The sequence below is a fragment of the Montipora foliosa genome, chromosome 1 (assembly GCF_036669935.1).
Source record: "Montipora foliosa isolate CH-2021 chromosome 1, ASM3666993v2, whole genome shotgun sequence".
Classification (NCBI taxonomy): Eukaryota; Metazoa; Cnidaria; class Anthozoa; order Scleractinia; family Acroporidae; genus Montipora; species Montipora foliosa.
In genome coordinates this window covers 35,177,446-35,198,495 of record NC_090869.1, presented here as the reverse complement: position 1 = coordinate 35,198,495, position 21,050 = coordinate 35,177,446, and the positions used below count along the sequence as shown (strand labels likewise).

At 39.5% G+C, this 21,050-nt stretch overlaps 1 protein-coding gene across 1 annotated transcript; it reads right to left on the bottom strand.

The window, feature by feature from the left end:
- Positions 1 to 6,853: 6,853 nt before the first annotated feature.
- On the bottom strand, positions 6,854 to 20,650 carry LOC137997404 (plasmolipin-like). Its single transcript, XM_068843374.1, has 5 exons — positions 20,482 to 20,650; positions 10,188 to 10,332; positions 9,317 to 9,502; positions 7,894 to 8,013; positions 6,854 to 7,800 (listed from the first exon to the last, which is right to left on the bottom strand). Exons 2-5 carry the CDS (start codon positions 10,314 to 10,316, stop codon positions 7,723 to 7,725), a joined length of 513 nt encoding a protein of 170 aa, XP_068699475.1. The 5' UTR covers positions 10,317 to 10,332; positions 20,482 to 20,650; the 3' UTR covers positions 6,854 to 7,722.
- Between the last annotated feature and the right edge of the window lie 400 nt (positions 20,651 to 21,050).

Below are 21,050 nucleotides of genomic sequence, written 5' to 3'. Positions count from 1 at the left end.
GAATTAGCATGGGCTCCTTAGAGCTAGCTCAAGGTAAAAATAATACATAAAATTATCTAGGAGTTTCATCGTGAACTGAGATAAGATAATCTAATAGATTGCAATGTACTGTTGTCTTGAAGGGAAATTATTAATAAACGAACTTGTCATTCAAAACTTGTAAATGTAGTTATTTACAATTTAAAAGTATTTTGTTATTGAAATTCTGACCTCAAGCAATATGTTAATACCGAAGTTCAACAAGAGGACTTTACTTTGAGTTATTAAACTGCATCTCGTGATGCAGATGATATGGCAAAATCCCCTTAACATATTTTTCATCACAGCGAAGAGCCAAAAATAATAATGTTTCGGAATGCTATGGTCCGACCTTAACAGGGATTCAATTTTTTAAGACATATTTGGAAATAAAATGTTACTGTAATTGGTCAAAGTTGGTAGTGGGACATTAATATGGTGTGTTTTCAGTGTCACGAAACAAGAAAAAAAAATTTAAACTGTCCAACGGAAAAAGTCACCATTCCAATACTCAGGTACCTCGTTTCTGAGTTATTTGTCGACTCGTTTCAGGAAACTTATAGAGTTTTGAATGGAGACGCCAGTCCACCAATATGGCGGCGGCCGGTAATCGACGAAAACATCTGGACTTCACTTTAATTTCCAATGAAAGAATTTACTTTTCGCTTATGAAATTAAATACATGTCTATGAACACATCTTGTACTACGAATGCCGCCAGAGAGGATACTCAAGGTTGCTCTTAGGTGGACGCCTGCAGGCAGAAGGAAAAGGGTGAAGGCCAACTTGAAATCACTTGGAGGAAGACGGCTGAGATTCAACTAAGTGAGATGGGTCTGACATAAAGAGAGGCTCAGGCAATAGGCCAGTTTCGTTTTCTAACGGTTGGACTGGATCTAGCATGAAATGGAGGCTAATGCGGGCAAATTAATTTGCATTTGAAAAGGTTTGCCCGCATAGCCTCCATTTCATGCTAGATCCAGTCCCACCGTGAGAATTCGAAAATGGTCTATTGCGAAGGACAAGACTCGGTGGAGGGGGTCATTGTTGCGGCCCTATGCCCCAATGGGGGCTATAAGGATCTATGATGATGATGAACTCATCTTCTGATGTACTTAATATGCTCAAACTGCTAAGATTAGTAGGGCTGCACAAATTTTTTGAAACCAACTATTCAAAAGCTGTATCATGGTGTCACGCAAGGGGACGATTCTTTGATTGCACCTGACGTCACAGCGGCCATGTTGGTGCAAAGAATAATAGCGAAAAAGTCTTTTGTGAATTTTACTTTATTATTATGCAAAACTTAAGCTACAATTTTGCTATTGTTTTGGCACCAACGTGGTCGTCTTATCACGTGAGTGCAATCAAAGAATTAGGAAATTCAAAATGCTATATTCTCGTAACGAAAGACCTCGTGGAACTGGTAACTTGTAAAAATATTTATTTCTAGGTCATCTTCAACCTCATATAAACTTGACGCTCCAAGAGCGTAAATTGGGTTGTCTGTGGTACTTGTTACACAAAGATAGAGGGCACTGAGTTGGGTGGTGTTGAACTGCAGTGTAATTTTTTCAAGTGGGGCGTCATTTTGACCATTTGAGGGGGTCACCCAGACGTCGTGCCAACAGTGGCCCTTTGATCAGTTATATGCTAGTTTGTGCTTAGGGGGGAAAAATGTGTTGTGAAAAATATTTGAAAAATATTGTTGTATATGTTGCTATATGTTGTTGTATATGTTGTTGTATATGTTGTTGTTGTATATTGTTGTATATTGTTGCTCGTGTTGAAAAATATTTCACTCGTTCGCTGCGCCCACTCGTGAAATATTCTTCAACACTCGAAGAGAAATTTCCTATCTCCGCCCGGCCATGTAATATCCTCTATCTATTTCATTGCGTGGTTGAAAACAAAAAACCTAATTTGTGTCAAATCAACTATACGCAACAAATAAATTCAGGATCAAACCCTTTTCTAAAGAATCTTTTCCTTAAATAAAGAAGCAAAACAAGGACTGCAAGTTTTCTTTCAAAATAATTCTTGACCAACGAGAACAAGCTTTCTTTCAAATAAATCTTTACTGTCACACTTCCAATTATGTTTTACCTGAAGACTGGGCAGAGTTGAGTTAAAAAAAATGTAAAGAGCCAGACAATTGAGATGCGACTTCAGTAAACACGTACAGATTCATACAAGACGTTCGATTTCCTCAATGTTTTTTAAGCCCGTACAGCATTTGCCATTTGGTTTCAGTGTTGTATATAACAGCATAGTTAGTAAAATATTAATTTAGAAACAAAGCTCACTCAATTGATACAGAGATCAAATTGTTGTTGGAAGACCTCTCCTACGCTATTCCAATATGGCGTCTGATTCTTGTTTCGTGGCGACAACAATATCTACCGCCTGCAAGCACGCTACTATTTAAACAATTGAGTGTATCTGTCGAGGAACTATCAGACCGATAGTTCCGACACATAAACACTCTATTGTCTTTATTGTTCACTACTAAATTTTCTTCCGCGCGCCAGCTCAAAAATCATGTTGAATTATTTTCAACTTTATTAGACGAAAGCCGTGTCAGCCAATGTAAAATTTGAAAAAGAAAACAAACAAAAACCCTCTTAATACAATTTCGATTGTTTATTTTCCATAAGGCCGCTTGTTTACAGAGGTATTTTCACGGACAAGTACTATCCATGCGAGTAGTTTCCGCGAACGGGCACTATGGGCTGATAGTGTCTCTCCGCGGACGAACACTATCGCATCACGTGATCGAATTAAACCAATAAGAATCGGAGAAAATTTAGTGGTGCACTATAATGTCCGATAGTACTGTGAACTGAGTTAATAATAGCATTCTAGTGTTTTGAATATCTGTACCTTTTTAAAAAGCATTCTCAGATAGGTAAACGCAACAGACAATATCGCAAATATGTAAGCGATGGAGATCTCAATAAACCCAGAACTCGGAAACACCACACGCTCATACTAAGAACTATAGGATATGTTAGCTCGATCGCCACGTGATCACATCTCAACACGGCGCGCAATTAATCGTGGCGGGTTTCCTAATAGGCAACCAAGCATTTATCAGGGCAACCAAATTCACGGGTTTTATTACCCGGCTTTTAAAACAGGGACAACCTTGATCTAGTACCCAGACAAGAGATCTGGGTACGAGATTAGGACAACCTGGATTTTTTAATTTCGAGCACTGGATACATAGAGAAACAAAGAGGGGCAAGAGTGTTACTAAATGGCGAGCGTCGTGGGTCACAGTTGTAAACCGTGGCTCGTGACTTCCGATGAATAAATAGCATATTATTGTTAGGGAGATTAAGCAAACGTTTACGGCAAACGGCAAACGTCGGATTAGATTTGCGTTTTGCCAAAAATGGAAGAAACTCGTTTGATAGGAACTCATTTCTTGCATGTCGACAGCAGGTATCAAGTGACTTTTCAAAAGAGAGAGACGAGTTAGAATAACATAATTTTCATGACTTTGTGACAAGCAGCAGCCCACCGTTTGCCGTTTCATGTAAACGCGATGCTTAATCTCTCTAATTATATAAGCAAACTTGTACGAGATGAAAAGGAGAATTCTGATTGGTTCTTTGAATGAGCGGTCCGAACTTTTCAATACGGATAGCTAACATGGACCGGTCACGAGGCAGCGTATATAGGTTGCCAAGCCAATTACGGGAGTCCCATAATTTTCTCTGTTTCCATGACTTTCTCGGACATAAAAGAAAATGCGCACCTTTCAGGCTCGGTCCATAAACTCGACCAATGTTTTGCCAGTACGGACCTCACGCTAGTTCAATAACATCTACCGGCCGGTGTATAAAAAAAATAGAAAGATACATATTCAAATTTTTAAAAAACTCGACAACTACTTTGAGTCAAAACAAGACTTGTTTCGATCGTTTTGAGATCATCACCGGCTGAGTTGAAAGAGAGAGAGAGAGAGAGAGAGAGAGAGAGAGAGAGAGAGAGAGAGAGAGAGAGAGAGAGAGAGAGAGAGAGAGAGAACTTGAAAAAAAAGCAGTAAGCGGGCAACAACGTTTGATGTTCTTATAAAGAAGAGTGTAGTAGCGGAACTAATTCAAAGTACTTTTCGAAATCTAACAACAACAACAACAACAACAACAACAACCATCCATTTATTTGCCAAATTGGAAAACGTTTTACAAAACAGAATAAATTAATTAGATCAGACAAAAAGCCCATTCAGAATAGCATAAACTAAACCAGCTGAATCTAACACAAAAGACGTGAAAGAAGAGTTAAAACACACTGGACCGACTTATGTTATGCCTTAGCCTGGCAAGACTACTTAGTCACGCTTTTGTATTATTCTCTCAAAACCAAATTCACCTGATCTAGAAATCAAAGTTTCAGAACAATCGGAAAGTTAAAGTTTATTTAAAGTTAAATATTTTCCACGTAATTTAAGTGACAATTACATGTACACGTTACAGCAATAACACAGGTTCACCCAGCTCAATTGAAGACCGTCTATGCGCGTGACCTAAAAGCACGATTACACAATCCGTTGCTGTGAAACACTTGGCGTGCGTGATTTTGTACCGTTGGTATATCAAGCATGGTACGATGGCTTCAAGCGAAACGGATTGTAAGATTAGCGTCCTTCAATTTCCAGTTCGCGGAAATTATGGCTACTAAAAGGAAAGCGAATGTGTAGATCTATTATCGATCGAGTGTTAGCTGGAAACTGTAGGTGATCAGACCCATGGTGGTAGAGAGAAGACCCTTTTATTCGCAGCCGATCTGCTCGGCGGTGGCAAGAGTCTCCAACCTTGAAGTTATTTGTGTATAACTGAAACTTCAAGGAATCGTCTCAAAATAGGCCTAAAATTTATCCAGGATCAGGAGCCCATCCTGGAGCGTACAACTTCCGTACAGCATCTGTGAAACGGCGTTTTCACAAGTAGCTTTATTTTTAGACTAGCCCTTCCCACGAATTAGGTCAAAAAACAAAGTCAGTTACGGTTCGGTTACCCTATGACGTCAGCTTCATTTCTTGTAATTAGTCATCGGGCTCCTGTGGGAGTCTCATTAGCGGGAAATTCAATCTAAAAATAACCTTACTTGTGAAAACGCCGTTGCACAAGTATAGTTAAGTTGCACGCTCCAGGTGATGGGCTCCTGCCAGGATGGATAAAGACTGAAAAAGGATTTCAAGGAAGCAACTTTTATTCGAAAATCGTTCGTAATTTTACACGCAAAAAGCCAACGATTTCTCTCATACTAATCCTTATAATCGACCTACAATATTCTTCAATTGAGCTTGGTTAACCTGTGGGATTAAAGGCTTCGTTATGCCGTCAAATTTGATCAAAACTGCGAAACGGGCCCCTCTCGGAGTAATCCAAGAAAAGGACTATGGCAAATGAATCTCGAAAATGAATTCGATGAAGACCACGTCAAGACTAACTTTGTACTACAAAATCCTAGCAATTTAATAATTCAAGGAAATTATCAACCTCTTCATAAACAGTCATTGTATAAACTGTTATCCGTGAGCTTCTTTAATCCAGAATTATACATTGGGTACAAAAATGGAAGTACGCGCATACGTACGTAGCACTTGCAGCTGTAGAAACAAGTTACATAGGTGTCCAAGCTTAAGCAAAAGTATACAAATATCATAAACAGGTATTTGTAACTCTTACGCCAAAACCACCTCTACCCTATAGCCCGCTTATCCTTCTTCAGTAGTTCCTTCTTGATTTTTTAATCAGAGCCTACGGTAAGTTTTTTAGCTGTAATTTAAACTCGGCACTGCCTATGAAAAACAACCGTGGAAGTGAAATAAACAAATAGAAAGTGAACAGTTATCCAACTTATATTTTGTTGGTTCCTTTTAAGCCTTGGAAGTCAATGCAGCCTACTGTTTATTTTTTCTAGTTTTGTTTATTTATGTAGAGGGAGGATTCCTGTTCGATACCAATATTTTTTTGTATCCTATCGCGATGTTGTTCTGAAGGAGCAATGATGGCATAGAAGGTTAGTGCGCGGCCTTAGTGCAAGAGGTCCTGAGTTCGATTACCGGATCCAATCCCGTATCCTTGTTTCGACTTCTTTCCGTTCTGTGTAGCTTAAGTAGCTTTAAATACCCGTAAAACTTAGCAGTGATGGAGAGGAGGAAGTAAAATGAGCGCACCGTCGACTTCAGGTTTGTCAGTTGAATTACTGTTACGAGTTATCGACGTTAAATATGGTCGCTTTACTTTACTAAGTTATGGCTCAAGCTTCTAACATTAAGCACGTCCTTGGGTTGAGAGTGAACGAGAGCCTTTGGCCGCGGAGAACCGGCGTACAAAATGGTTTCCCGAAAAAAAATAATTATAGACGAAAGGGTACAAGTGAAAAAGCGAAAAAAGTACAGGCCCCAGTTGTTCAAACGATGGATAGCGCTATCCGCCGGATAAATCACTAACCAGTGGATAAGTCATAGCAAAACCAATTGCGCTATCCAATGGGATAGTGACTTATCCGGTGGATAGCGTTATCCACCTTTTGAACAACTGGGGCCAGGTGAATATGGAAATTCTGCTTGTTCAGAAATTTGACCCGAGGCTGAAGTAACGTTGTAACTCGGCTCCCTAAGCACTCGATCAACTTCAACGGGCATGGCTCCGTCGAGAATTTTTTACTGTGATTTTAGGGCAAAACAAAGCGAAATGCTTTCAAGGACTGTCTATCCTCTATGCTAAAATTAGGACCAAAAAAAAACGTGTAGGCTGCATAGGTACTGTAAGCTCCCTAACAACCCAGGAAGTGTAACAAGTAAAAGCACAACTTGTAGCGACGTAAATAGAGTAGTTTAATCGGGAGTTCTCTTGGACTAAGGTCACATTGATCTGGCTCTTTTGGAATTCTAAAAGCAGGGCGATCACACATGAGATCGGGTTTCAACGAATCTATTGTCTATTGTTACAGGAAGAACTAAAGGACTAATGACACTCTGAAATCTTATATAGCAAAACAACAACATGCTATGGTTATGAAGCAGCTCTAACATACGTTCATTGTTTTCAAGACAGGTTAAATAGCTCAAGGCACTATGTAATCCTCTTTTATGACTCTTTTGACCATCACACAAAACCACAGAAAATTAAAGGAACAATACAACGTCCCTTAGAAGTACGCACGCCATGACCAGAAGTTCATAACTCAGAAGTCTCGATCTGTGTTGGAAAGCGGCACACCAGTTTACGGTATTATCTATTTTTGGACCGGCTACTGCTAGATTTTTGCTGCGAAAAAACGTAGCTGCATTGCGTGCCGTTCACTCATTTAGCACCTGCAATCCTTTGTGCAGGTACTTGGACCAATCAGGAGCGTTGATGTTATTAGGGTCAATCTCATTGGCCATTATTTGGCGGGACTTGAATTTTAAATTCATATATAATCCCGTAACCTGATGGGCCAAGACCAATGGACCTCTTTAACTTATACGTTTCATTTTCCCGCTACGTGATGTTACTTCAGGGAACAGTTTCTTTCAATTGTCCTCTTATACAAGTGCATATGTTTACATAACTTATGAAAAAACAAAAGGAACATTTCCTTGGGAACATCACGTGGTCTGAAATGTGAAAACAAAACGAAGAAGCGAAGGAGGTCCATTCAGAGAGACTGGCACTTGCGGGTTATGGACTTCTGCCATGGTCCATTACATTTTTCCCCGCATCTTCAAGAAGTGCAAAACAGCGTCGCCAATGAACACAAACATTGAAATGAATCCAAATGCCTTTGAATGAAAAATAAAACATCGATTAAAGAAAACGAACGAAATCAACTGTTTTGAATTACCAACATGAGTTTTTTTTCTGGTGTCACTTACCGCAGCAGCGCGAATCTTGTCGTAATATGAATAGCCGCTGAACGCTGAACCGACAAAACTAGCCAGTAAAGCAGAGCTGATAAGAAGTAATATAGCGACTACCACTGCAAACACCAAAACCTGCAAGGCAGTTTTGAGTACCTTTATTTTTCAACTGGAAAAAAAATCGTGCGCAAATTATCAGGGAAGTCGGAGGCCACACGCATATTGAAAACGAAAAGGAACACCGACTCCTGAAATATCTCCGTCGGATTTAATTCACCTGTAAGGGGAAATTCATGACAGAAACTAAGGATGCGTTCGATTGACCGTATTCTGTTAGAAGTCCGTCGTTTTACAAAGAGTCACATTAAATTTGTCAAACATCCCGTAAAATGCTATTTTAATTAAAGATATATTTATTATCCATGTTCGAAGGGAGCCTCTTGCTCGGCTTCAAAACGCCAAACATACCGTTTTAAATCATCAATCTACGCATGGCCAATCGAACGCATCGTAAATGTAGTTATCTTGGAATGAATCAAAAGGAATTTGCATAAATTGGAAATCCTCGTCAAGGGTTTAATTATTTAATAATTCTCGAATACGAAAAAGAATGCACGGAAAACGTGGCACAGTTAAAGTCTGGGAGTTCAATTATATTTATTAGGCTCTTAATAGCTATCATTCTGGTTGGCGCGGGATCTAACAACTCGAACAACGAACCCTCGGGCTACAACCAACAACACCTGGCGTCTATAACACGAGTTCGCATCCTGAAGGACTGGAAGTGATTCCGGTAATTGTTGGTGAAATGAAAGCGCTCTTAGTTCTTCCTCAATGTGACTAGCTATGTCACGGGGTCTGCTGTTTTCTGATCAAAACGGCAAAGAGTCATTTCCCTTTTCTGATGATAAGGAGAATGATAACTTCCTTTTGACTCAACAAAAGAAACCATCCCCTACCCCCCGCCGGCCTGTCATTGTGGTTATGCTCATGCTTTCCCTACTCGGAACGACGTAAAGTAAGCATTAATAATTAGTAGTTGCCAGGAACCCATAACCAGGGCAGTAGCTTATAGGTCTATGTAACGGCTTTTTCGCACATCAAGCTATTTTAAAACGAATTTATAAAAAGGTGTGGCTTTCGCGAGTGACTCCCTTACTGACCCCCTCTAAAATTAACAAGAAATAAAAAAAGCATCCATTTATCAAAAAAGAAAGGTTGTTATTTGACATAAAAGGTAAATGAAGGAGATGGACCCTATTCTGCCATCTTTGAAATTTAAAGGCGAGTATAATTTCCTCGTTACTTCAAGTCAGCCCCTGTGTATTTTCTTAAATCTTATATATTCATTTCTCGTCAATTTTAAAGGAGATCAGTAGGGGGTCAATGTTTTGTACTAGCCCTTCTTAACTATATCGTAAAGATGATTCAATCATACCAGTATATTCCAATCCAGGTTGAAGTTAATCTTTGAAATGATATTGAAGGCAAACAGGATAAATATTGCAATAACGAAAATCCATGACGTCACTGTGACAAACAGGAAGAAATCCATCTTCCCCAAGTTATAATGATAAATGCTATAAGCGTCAGAGGCAATAGCAAATGCCAACAGGAGCGTAAACTTGAATCGTGTAGGAAACAAAGAAAAATAAGAAGCAAATTAGCTTGAAACGGTTGTGATAGGAATGAACAACCTACCTCATATAGTCAACGGGGTGTGCACGCGCAGTAATTTTTTTTTTTCGTGGAGGCGAGGGGAGGAGAGGGGGCGAGGGTGGTAGAACTGCGAAAACAATGGTTAAAACCATACGTAATTAACGAGAAAATCTTCAAATCTGGTGGTTGAATTAAACTTGTTTCAATTCTTCTCTCGGAAAAATAACAGAGAGTTCCTAATGCATGCCATTACAGGACTTGCGGTGCCTTCGAATTTAATTTGGGGCAATGCCATTACATCAAGCAGAACCAACCAACCAATCAGCCCAAAGGAAAACTGAGCCCCTTCTCTATTCTTTCCTCCGCTGACCATAGTTGATCCACTACATATCATGGGTATGATTGCATTTGAAAAACTGCATAGTTGAATTTGCCGGTATAAATAAATTTTATTATTTTTTTTATTATTATAAAAATAGACTACGACTAGCAGTAGAACAGTTGGTCTTTCTTTTTCTTCTTCTTCTTCTTCTTCTATTTTTGTCTCTCTTTCTCGTTTTTGTACGGGGACATTGTATTCTGTACCAGTCACGAGAGAGATTGTAAAAAGTATGTGCCTCAATGTTGGCATCTTCAAATTAAGTACATACAAACTCAACCATCTTCAGTATTCCTGGAATTGATTTTATGTACGACATAGTCAGTCCTAAACCAGCACTGCCACTGCTTTGGTTTTGTGCTTTAGCAGATGAAGGGTCTGACTCTGCTTGATCAGCCATCCTGTAACTTGTTTACCTACGATAAAGAAACGACACTGATAATTCTTAGGCCGACTATAGAATTTATCATGTTGCCTTTTTTAATCACTTCAATATCCGCGAGACAATTCGCCTCCCAACTAGATGTCCCAAGTTCCATTCTTAGGCTCGACGTCATATGTGGCTTGAGTTTGATACTCAACACTGAGAGGTTTTCTCTACGCACTCCGGTTTTCCTCCCTCTCTCTCTCTTCTCAAAAACTGAAGTTTAGCGGGATTTGAGTTAGATTGGTTTGATTTCTCTGTACAGTGTCCCCAAATAGGGCCTCAGCGCCAGAAGACTTGACACTTAAAGTTCTTTGCTTACCATAAAAAGTTATCTCATGGTTTGGAATAGGAGGCAATACACTTAGAGTTAAGGCGGGGTTACATATGGGTGTCGTTTTCACACCGCTCAAAATCGATATAATCAGGAGCCCAAAACCCTATGGCTCCTGGTTTAATGGAAATATATATCTCGTTCGCTTTTTAAGCAGTGCCAAAATCCTATGTTAATTGACCTTTTTGCAGACACGGCGGCCATTTTGATTTCTATTGTTTCAAATAGCTATTATGGGATGCCCAGGGGCAAATACATATTAATTTGCCCCCTGAGCATCCCACAATGTCAAATCAAAATGGCCGCCTTATCTGCAAAAAGGTCTATTACACAAATCGATCTTTTGGGGTGTTTTGTAAAACGTTTGATGATTTTTGTGCATATTTGGAAGGAGATAGTTTTTCTCAAATTGAGAGGAATAAGAAATAGTTGAGATTTACTGTAGTTTAAAAATTAGAAATTGGTATTTGGACACCCAAACAGTCCCCTACCAACCTTGGTTTGCCCTGGGTTCTGGGGCAACTGTCTGCTGGTGTGCCAAAAATATTTTTTTTTCTTTTATCCCTTCCTTAATTAAACCACTTAAAATGTCATTCAAATTCATGTTTAGCCCTTAACAGTACTCTTCTTGTTGGATGGATATCAAAATCGGGCGCGCATCTCATTACGTTCATTTCAAGATATTGGTAGATTTAACCATAGTCGCGTAATAGGATTTGGATTGGACTAGCACGCACGATGTGTTATAATATAACAAAACACGCCTTGAAGCGTTTACGCGGGATGGGTGGATGTAAGCTTATTAAGATCTATTAAAAGGAAAAGGAAAGGAAAGGAACTTCATTTAAGTGTCTAGTTGTTCTGGCGCTGGAGCACTAATTGGGAACCCTGTAACTGTAATCAACGATTCACACAAATCAAGTCAAATGGTGGTTTTTGAGAAGAGGGGAAACCGGAGTACCCGGAGAAGAACCTATCAGTGCAGAGTAGAGAACCAGCAAACTCAACCCACATATGACACCGAGTATGGGAATCAAACCCAGGCCACATTGGTAGGAGGCAACTGCGTCATCCCTGCACACAAACTTATCAAACTTTTAATGTGTAGCGAAAATCAGTCTGTTTACACTGACAAACACGTTTGCGTGAGGAAGGCTTTTGCTTGCATTGAGTGGCAATGAGGGAAACCTGGAATTTAAAAAGAGGAGTGGAACAGTTGGCTCCAGGATACAAGGAATTTCTTACATGAAATAATTTGAGAAACTGATCCGAGCCCCAAAGGTCGCTGACGTTATGGAAGTCGCGCTGCTCGGAATCTACGGATATCCCATAACGCTGATATTGCAAAAATACATAGGTATTGGACTGCGGGAAAGGGCCGTTTTCAGTCGTCGGTGTTGTAAAAGAACATTCAAGTCTCACGAGAGCCATAGACTAACTTCGATATATTAAAACTCATGATTTCAAGGCTCTAGGGAATAAAAATTAGGATGTGTATAAGTTTATTCTCCTGAGTCTCGAAATCATGTTCAATATATCAGAAATGGTTAATGTCCTAATTAAGGAACATTTGCGAAAGCTCATAAAATTAATTAAAGTCACTGTAAATGATTCGCACTTCGCGCGTTAAGTTCTTTCGCTTACTGATTTAATGTATGCAACTATTCTTGCAATTTATTTATCACAGCAAGTTTGCGTGAGTTAAAAGGTGACAACTAATTAGAAATTCAGAAATATATAAATCGACACTGTACTGCAAACGCGAAAATCGCTTTTTTACTTACCTCCGATCAAGAACGTTAAAGACAGTCAACAGAAGAAATCAAACCATAAGATCGTGTAGATTAGAAGATACAAATTGTAAGTATATATTCACGAAATCAGTTCCATTCCTTTTTAGCCTATCTTCGGTATTCTAAAACATTAATCTACTTGTGTAATATTTTTCTTTCAGTCGACTAGTTCAACGACTTACAACTAGTACGGATAAAAGTCTAAAAATCTACAAGGTCTTGGCGTGATCCTGCCATAAAATAGTGCCTCGAACGTAGGTGCGATTCAGTAAATAAAAATTGTTTTGTTATATGGGCACAGTTTTCGATAATAATATACAACGTTTACTGGCATTGGCTACGTAGAGTAAGGGAGCCCATTCCTGTTGGAACACTGAAGTTAAGCCCTGTTGAGCGGGGGTTGTTCTTGGTGATACCTTTACTGAAGCTTTGGAAGTCGCGCTTCTCGGAATCTACGGATATCCCATAACTCTGATATTGCATAAAAACATATAGTGCGATACGTTAATTACTGAACAATTACTAGAAAGCGGTACAAAATCATTCTTCCCAAAATATACAACTACTTTCAAAAGCCTCGTCGATGACAAAGCAGCTGGACTCGAACGCACCTCTGAGTCACTAATCCTTTATTAGTATCACCCAACTAGTGGACTAATGCAAATCCTGCAATTTAATTGGCTACGCTACTAGAGGACTATTAGTAATAGTCCTCGAGTAGCGAAAAGCGTGACGCTTTCTTTCGTTTTATTCCCATATAAATATTTCTTCAACTTGCATTTGCTAACTTTATCATTGCCTTTTCTTTCCGACTAGTTGGGTGATACTAAAACAATTAGACCCTTCGCCCTCATGGGCTATTGACCCGTAGCCCTTGCGGGCTATGGGTCTAATTGTTAATTATTGCTAGTTTATATAGAGGATATTACACGGCCGCGCTGGGATACTAATTTTATCTTCGAGTGAGCGAAGCGAAACTCTAAAATAGTAAGATAGGGTCTTTCCAATGATTTAACTGATTAGAGTGTAATGTGAGTGCTTGTTTTCTACCCCATATGAACCATGTGAGCGTTAGCCCTACTAATGGAAATGGGCCAGTAGGGCTAACGCTCACATGGTTCACATGGGGTTAGAAAACAAGCACTTCACATTACAGTCTAATCAGTTAAGTCTGTTGAAATATAGTGCTTCACGGCCAACGTTTGCAAAAACGGAACCTTTCCTTGTACTTGTCTTTCCAATGATATTTACCCTTTGGTTGTAACCACTAAAAATGTGATACGCCGGGGTAATTTTGTCAGCACCTATTTGTTATCCTATTTCCAGTCCCAAAACAAGCCCATCGCGTATCAATGTGGAGCTTTTGGGCGTTCATTCACAATTTAGATGTGAAGTCACACCCGACAATGCACAAATTCCGTAGCTAGAGTATGATTTTTCTGATGGGGGACTGAAATAGTTTTATATGTAGGACATAGGTGATTTTCTGTTAGTTTCTCTGCATTTTGCATCGCTCACATGTACAAGCTTATTTCGCACCTTAATTGTTACAATGAGGATATGAGATATTACATTTTCCGTGCCAATTTGCCATTTTGTCCCCCTCTGCACTCACGTAACTTTATACAGATTCCTCATTCAACCTTATTTTGATTACTGCTTACCCCTGTGGGATACATGTGGTAAGCAACTGAAAGATAAATTACAAAAATCGTGCGGGAAGGGTTATTACAGGCTCTTCATACGATGTTAGGTCTACAGATGTGTTGAATAACTTGAAATGGAAACCCCTTGAAACCAGGCGCTTCCATACAAAGGCTACCCTTATGTATAAAATCCTCAATGATTTATCTGCCAACCCAACTGAGTAACTCTTTTGTAAAACTCAATGATACTAACATAACTGAATTACAATCTTAGGACTATCGAGACTGATCTAGCACTTCCAAGGCCATACACAAATGTTTTGAAGCGCAGCTTTAAGTATAGTGGTGCAATACTCTGGAACAATCTTTCCTATGAGGCAAAGATCGCACAATCGCTTTCGGATTTCAAACACAAACTTGCCTCCTCGCCTTCCATGCCTTCTACTGGATCGCACTGATTCCATGTAATGTACTTTTATTTTAAATATACACACATATGCTTTATTGTAAAGTGTTTACCTACGCCCCACCTGGAAACCAGCTTTTGTTGTGTGTGGCTAGCGTAGTGAATTAATAAAGTTGTCACAACATTCAAAGTGACAAGAAAGAATGTATCATGGCGTCGTCAAGTTAAACCTTGTAGGGAGACAACATCCAGCGCTGAAATCTCCGACTAGCCGTAAGTTTTCCCGGGTTTCTTTCCTATAATTACCACTATTAACAAAGGGTCTTGGTTTTTGTGGTACGAAACTAAGACCGGTGTCTTAGTTTTCGTACTGCGAAAACTAAGTCGGGGTCTTCGTACTACAAAAGCTAAGACCCCGGGTCTTAGGTCTTAGGTCCTAGTTTTCGAGGGTCTTAGTTTTCGTATGATATGTTTTCGTTTTAGTATGATATGTCTGATGGGGGACATGTAGGACACAAGTGATTTTCTTATTACTTAGCCTATTTCATGCAGTAAGGATGGCAAGTGCTGTTTATTGGTGGGGACGGGGGAGGAGTGGTAGAGGGTTTTCTGAGGTTTCTTCACAGCAAATCCCAGGAGCATTGGTCAGGAGACTTAACTATTAGAGTGTAATGTGAAGTGCTAGTTTTCTACCCATATGAACCATGTGGGCGTTAGCGCTGCTAACGGAATTGCACCCACACAAGGACAGAGAAAAACGCTGACCAGGGTGGAGTTTCTCTCTGTCCTTGTGTGGGCCCCTTTTCCATTAGTAGGGCTGTTTTGATACTGGAAATAGGATAACAAATATGTGCTGACAAATTTAACCCGGGGTATCATATTTTTAGTGGTTACAACCAAAGGGTAAACTTACTGAGTTTCTCATTAATGGAAAGACCCTATCTTACTATATTGAGTTTCCGTGCCAATACGTAAACATCGGCGACTGGCACTGTGTTTTCTGTCACACAACACTCAAAGAGACAAGAAAAAATGTATCATGGCGTCGTCAAGTTAAACATTGTAGGGAGACAACATCTAGCGCTCAAATCTCCGACTAGCGGCAAGTTTTGCCGGGTTTCTTTCCCGTAATTACCACTATTAACAAAGGGTCTTAGTTTACGTAGTACGAAAACCAAGACCCCGTCTTAGTTTTTGTACTACGAAAGCTAAGAAGCCGGAGTCTTAGGTTTTAGTTTTCGAGGGTCTTAGTTTTCGTAACACCCCTTCGATGTCGAATATGAAAATAAAAACTCAAATTTGAAATTTGGATGTCAAATTCCGAAGTTGAATGACCAGCAGTGATCTACAATGAGCTACAATGATCTACAATGACCTACAAATGAGTTACATCATAAGCTAAAATTAGCTTATGACTTGTAATGAGCTAAAATAAAAGATAATTTGCAGCTCTGAGGGCACTGCAGCATGTTTGCAGTACAAAGGTTAAAAATATTCCACTCTGCACTTTAAACCAATCAAAACCTCGTTGCTGTGCAATTTGAAAATTTTCATTGCACGCTCTGAACCAAGCAGAACATTATGGAAGAATAACTTATTTATAATCTTCTCTTCATTTTTTTTTTTTTTTTTTTGCTGCTCTAATTAAGAGTTTATCGTTGCCAAGCAAAGCCTTGATATTTGTTGATTTTCAATTAAGCTTTAAAACAAAGGAAAACCATCCAAGGGCCTTTTCGCAGTTTCGCGCGTAAATGCTGTCGTTATATGGGCTGTCGTGCAATGGGTTAAAAGTGTTGCGTGGCAACGCACAATGGATGTTTTCCGCTCACCACTCTTCACCCTGATCCTCTTTTGTCCTTCTCTTTGATTGTAAGTTATTTAAGTTGGCCATTGTAGCTCATTGTAGGTCATTGTAGATCACTGTAGGTCATTGTAGAACACAGTAGGTCATTGTAGCTCATTGCAGGTCATTGTAGAGCATTGTAAATCATTGTAGGTTGTTGTAGGTCATTCCTTGTTTTAGTAACTACGACTTTCAGTTGCTAAACCAATCAGAATACTCGTTAGAACTGACAAGTTCCTGGAACCAATCGAATTGCTAGGGTCAAAATCTGGCTGGGAATATGAAACGGCATCCCATTGGACCGGCCTTCTCAAAGAACTCAACGGCCTGAACCAGAGGTTCTTCCTCGCCTATTCCGTCGCTCTGAGAGGGAAAACCTCTGGCAGCCAGGGTAGATGAAAACATACCATCGACCGAAATGTCAACGCGGACTGACTACGTCATCCCGCGTAATAGATACTAACTACTTACACCCTCAAGCTCATAATTAATCCTATCGATACCTATAATACCACATGGCCAATCTATATAGTTCGTTCCAGGAGTGCAAGGGCCGTTCGTAGCTTCAAGTTGATTGACACGTCAACTGAATTGACCAATTATAGCGAACGACCAACTGCCTTTTCACACAACAAGCAGGGATAGCGCAGTAGTGAGAGCACTCGCCTCTCACCAATCTGACCCTGGTTCGATTCCCATACTCCGTTTTTGGTTGAGTTTGCTGGTTCTCTACTCCGATCCGAGAAGTTTTTCTCCGGTTACTCCGGTCTTCCCTCTCCTCAAAAACCAATACGATTTGATATGATTTGTGCACAACCCCACAAACTATTCAGCTTTACACATTATCGTGTGAAAAGAATGGTTTATTACTACTATTATCATTACACTTGAAATCCAAAAAAATTATCTTTGAGTTAAATGAATAATAGCATTTAAGCTGTTGGCACTACTTCACGGGCAATCTCCATGGGAACAAACAAGAGAGACCCTGGGATCGAGGTTGAAGCTGGGAGGCGGAAAATTACATAGCCTCGCACGCATACATTCTTGGGGCGTCGTCACGCGTTCCTCCCCCACTAACGTTCGTTGGGGAGGAACGAAGCCCTGAGAACTTCTGCGTGGGAGGCTAAACATTACAAAGTTCCGGGTCACGTTATGGGTACCAATGGCGCATGTCGTGCAACAACATATTTCTCTTCGGTCGTATCTCCTTCAGTGAGTGAGTTCACAAAGCTACCTGTCAGGTAGTAGAAAATACAACTGCTTATCACTTATTCTCATTGGTCTTCATTTCTATGATTAAATCTCACGCCCACGTGCGACAATCGCGTGCTGGAAATGACGCCTCTTAGGAATTTTCCCAGAAACCCGGAAAAAACAGATCTTCCTGTTAAACGGTATTGGCCTTGCGCCATTCTGCAAATGTGCTGCTTTTTCACACTGATGCTTTTTTCCCGCAGTTAGCCTTTCGCTGGGGAAACTGCTAACAGTTCTTATGCGTAAAATGTTGTTCGAAGTTTGTGCGCTGCCAGCGAGCTTCGCAAGACACACGACTTTCAATATTTAACCGTAATATGCTTCTGTTTGTGTTCTTTTTATCATATCAGGGGCACCCAACCTCAATTTTCGGAAAAAATCTGTTCGGAAGACGATTTGAGATCTAGAATTTTCGGAACATTTATTGTAAAATTCCTTGCTTGTCTGCCTGTCCTAGGATTTTCGAACACCTAAAACATGTTATAATTGTCCATTTTTAACGGATTTTTACCCTAAAAAGGTCACCTAGAATTTTCGGGAGCCTTTCTTCTGGCTGAAATTTTCGAAAAGGTAAGTTTTGATCCCTATAAATTTCGGATCACTAGACTTTCAGCTAGGGAACCCGAACAGATGAAACTTTTTAAGGATAAAAATATGCCTATATCTACCTTTAAAATACTAAAATACTTTTAACAATGCTATGTTTAAGTGATTTTTAACTATATTCTCGTTGGGTGCCCCTGTAATATTTTCGCTGTATGTTCGCAAGTTGTTTGTTGCTTCATTCTTGGCCGAATATGCAGCCATAATTTGCATTGACCATATAAAGGGGAAATAAAAATAGTATTAATAGCGCTTCGTTTCAGATCGAGCGTAAATAACACGCACAAAAGCGTCATAAAATGACTTGAATTTTAAAAAATACAACCACACTTTTGAATTTTCGGAACATGTTTCGATGTTTCAAACATCATCTTCAGCCATAGAAAAATGGCTGTTTTTCGAAAAAAGACTTACACTGGTCTACTTACAAATTATTTCAGTTTTACTCCCTTTCAGTACAAATTAGGGTTAATTAAAACTCTCATCGACAGGGCATATAAAATTAACAACACTACTCAGGGTTTTCAAAACGATATCAATACTCTAACTACTATTTTGAAACGTAATATGTTTCCCAGTTGGCTAATTGACAAGTCCGTTCAAGGTTATCTTAGAAATGTTACTACAAAAGAAGCCCCTAAACATGATGTATCTGCCATTTTTACAAACTACCTTACATCGGTTTCTATTCAACTTATACCAGAAAGAAAATTTCATCTATTATTAACAAGTATTGCAAGGATTTAAATGTTAAAGTAATTTTCTCTCCATTCAAACTGTGCAACATTTTTAGTCCAAAGGATTTCATTCCGGATTCTCTTAAATCACGTGTTGTATACAAATTTACTTGTGCGGGCTGTGGTGCTCGCTACGTTGGTGAAACCAACAGGCATTTCTACACACGTGTAAATGAGCACCTTTTCCGGGACAAAAATTCTCATATTTTCAAGCATCTTAGTTCTTCTAAAAATTGTCACGATAATTGTGATGTTTCTTGCTTCAAAATTATTGATAATGCTACTTCTTTCTATCAACTCAAAATCAAGGAGAGCTTCCATATTGAGCGGTTGAAACCCTAGCCTGCGTGGCAGGCGCAAATCCCTCTCCCCTTTTTACCTTCCTCCCTATCCCCTATCCCCTACCCCTACCCCTTTCGACGCCTGCTACGCAGGCTAATATGAACAAAAGGGGGTTCTTAGAGCAGGCGTCCCCTCTCCCTCTCCCCAATCCCTCTCCCCTTTTTACCTTCCTCCCTATCCCCTATCCCCTACTCCTACCCCTTTCGACGCCTGCTACGCAGGCTATTGAAACCCGAACAAGTTGATCATGTCAGTTTAGCATTACACTTTTAAACTTTTACCGTTATGTCAGTTGTGTTCTCTATAATATTGTTGGTTCGTTTGAATTTTACGTACTTGTAACGAACATTTAATCTACAAAGAATCATTGTATTGATAGTTATATATATATACGAATTATCTTGTAAAAAATTTTAATGTTACACTCTCTATGGCTGAAGATGATGTTTGAAACATCGAAACATGTTCCGAAAATTCAAAAGTGTGGTTGTATTTTTTAAAATATTAGTAACACTTGTGCTATCCAGACCATTTGGAAAATGACTTGAATATTAAATTTCAATAGTGTAGGAAGGATTAATTACGCTTGACCTGACTGTAAGACGACTTTATCGCTTTTATTTATTTTTTAACGTAAGTCTTAGCTCGTCCTGGGTGTTGAACTACATTTTATTTCTTAGCATCTGTTAACAGAGTCACTTTTGGTGGCGCATTTGCAATTTGCAAACAACGTGAAGCTATCAGTCATGGGCGGTACGTGTTGTTCCTTCTGTCGAAGTTTTAATTGCATTATATTTGCATTCAGAGTTCTCGACTTTTACTTCGGCAACGAAAACGTAACATTTCGGAGACCGTTTTAGCAAAAGTGTGTTGTCTGAAGTATGTGTATGGGGGATTTTCGATTGCTAACCATATTACGAATTGAAATCAAACCGAAATATGAACGCTGAATGTCTGGTTCTAAAATCCACTTTCATTCTGTACTGAAAAACGCCATTTCAATTCGCGAGATAGTGTAACTTATTACAGGGACAAAAAAAGACCATCAACAATAGCACCTAAAAGGAAGACGGGAGAGAAGGCAACCATAACCTCTGGATATACATGTTGATGAGGACGCTAGTTTTGTTGAGCCCCTTGATGCGCGCCTAACGCCGTAAAAACAATCTTATATACTCACGATCGTAGGTCGTGGCTTCCTGTCGTCTTCTTTGCAGTGCTTGTGGTTCCTGATTCGTGAAAAAACTCCAAAATAGAACTCGCTATCGTTAGCAGATGTTTCGAACAACTCAAATACTAAGACAATTAGTTGGTTTAAGCGATTCGGTCAACGCCCTCTTCAATATTATGACATCTGTACCCATTCAACCGAAGAAACAAAGCAGATTAACGCTCGCTCTCGTACAAAGTACTGACTTGGGATGATCAAATCGTAAAGGTTGAACGAAGGTGGGTCGAAAGTGCTTTCACCATTCGGATTAATTTAGCGACGCCTTCGTGCGAATCTTGGATTTTTATTCAAAAAGAAGATCATAACATTTGCATATGCGTAGTCACTGAGTGATTTGCATTAGCTGAAAAGAACTTCGTTTTCTTACATGTCACGTCTTGTAAAGGTGCAGGACCGACCGCTATAACTTTCCAAGGGTTTATGCCAGTGTCGTGAATTTTTTGTTGTCTTGTGCTAGCCGTATTGGTATTATTTATTAGCAGAAATCACTTTCCATAGCCTTTCATAACTGCCGCATA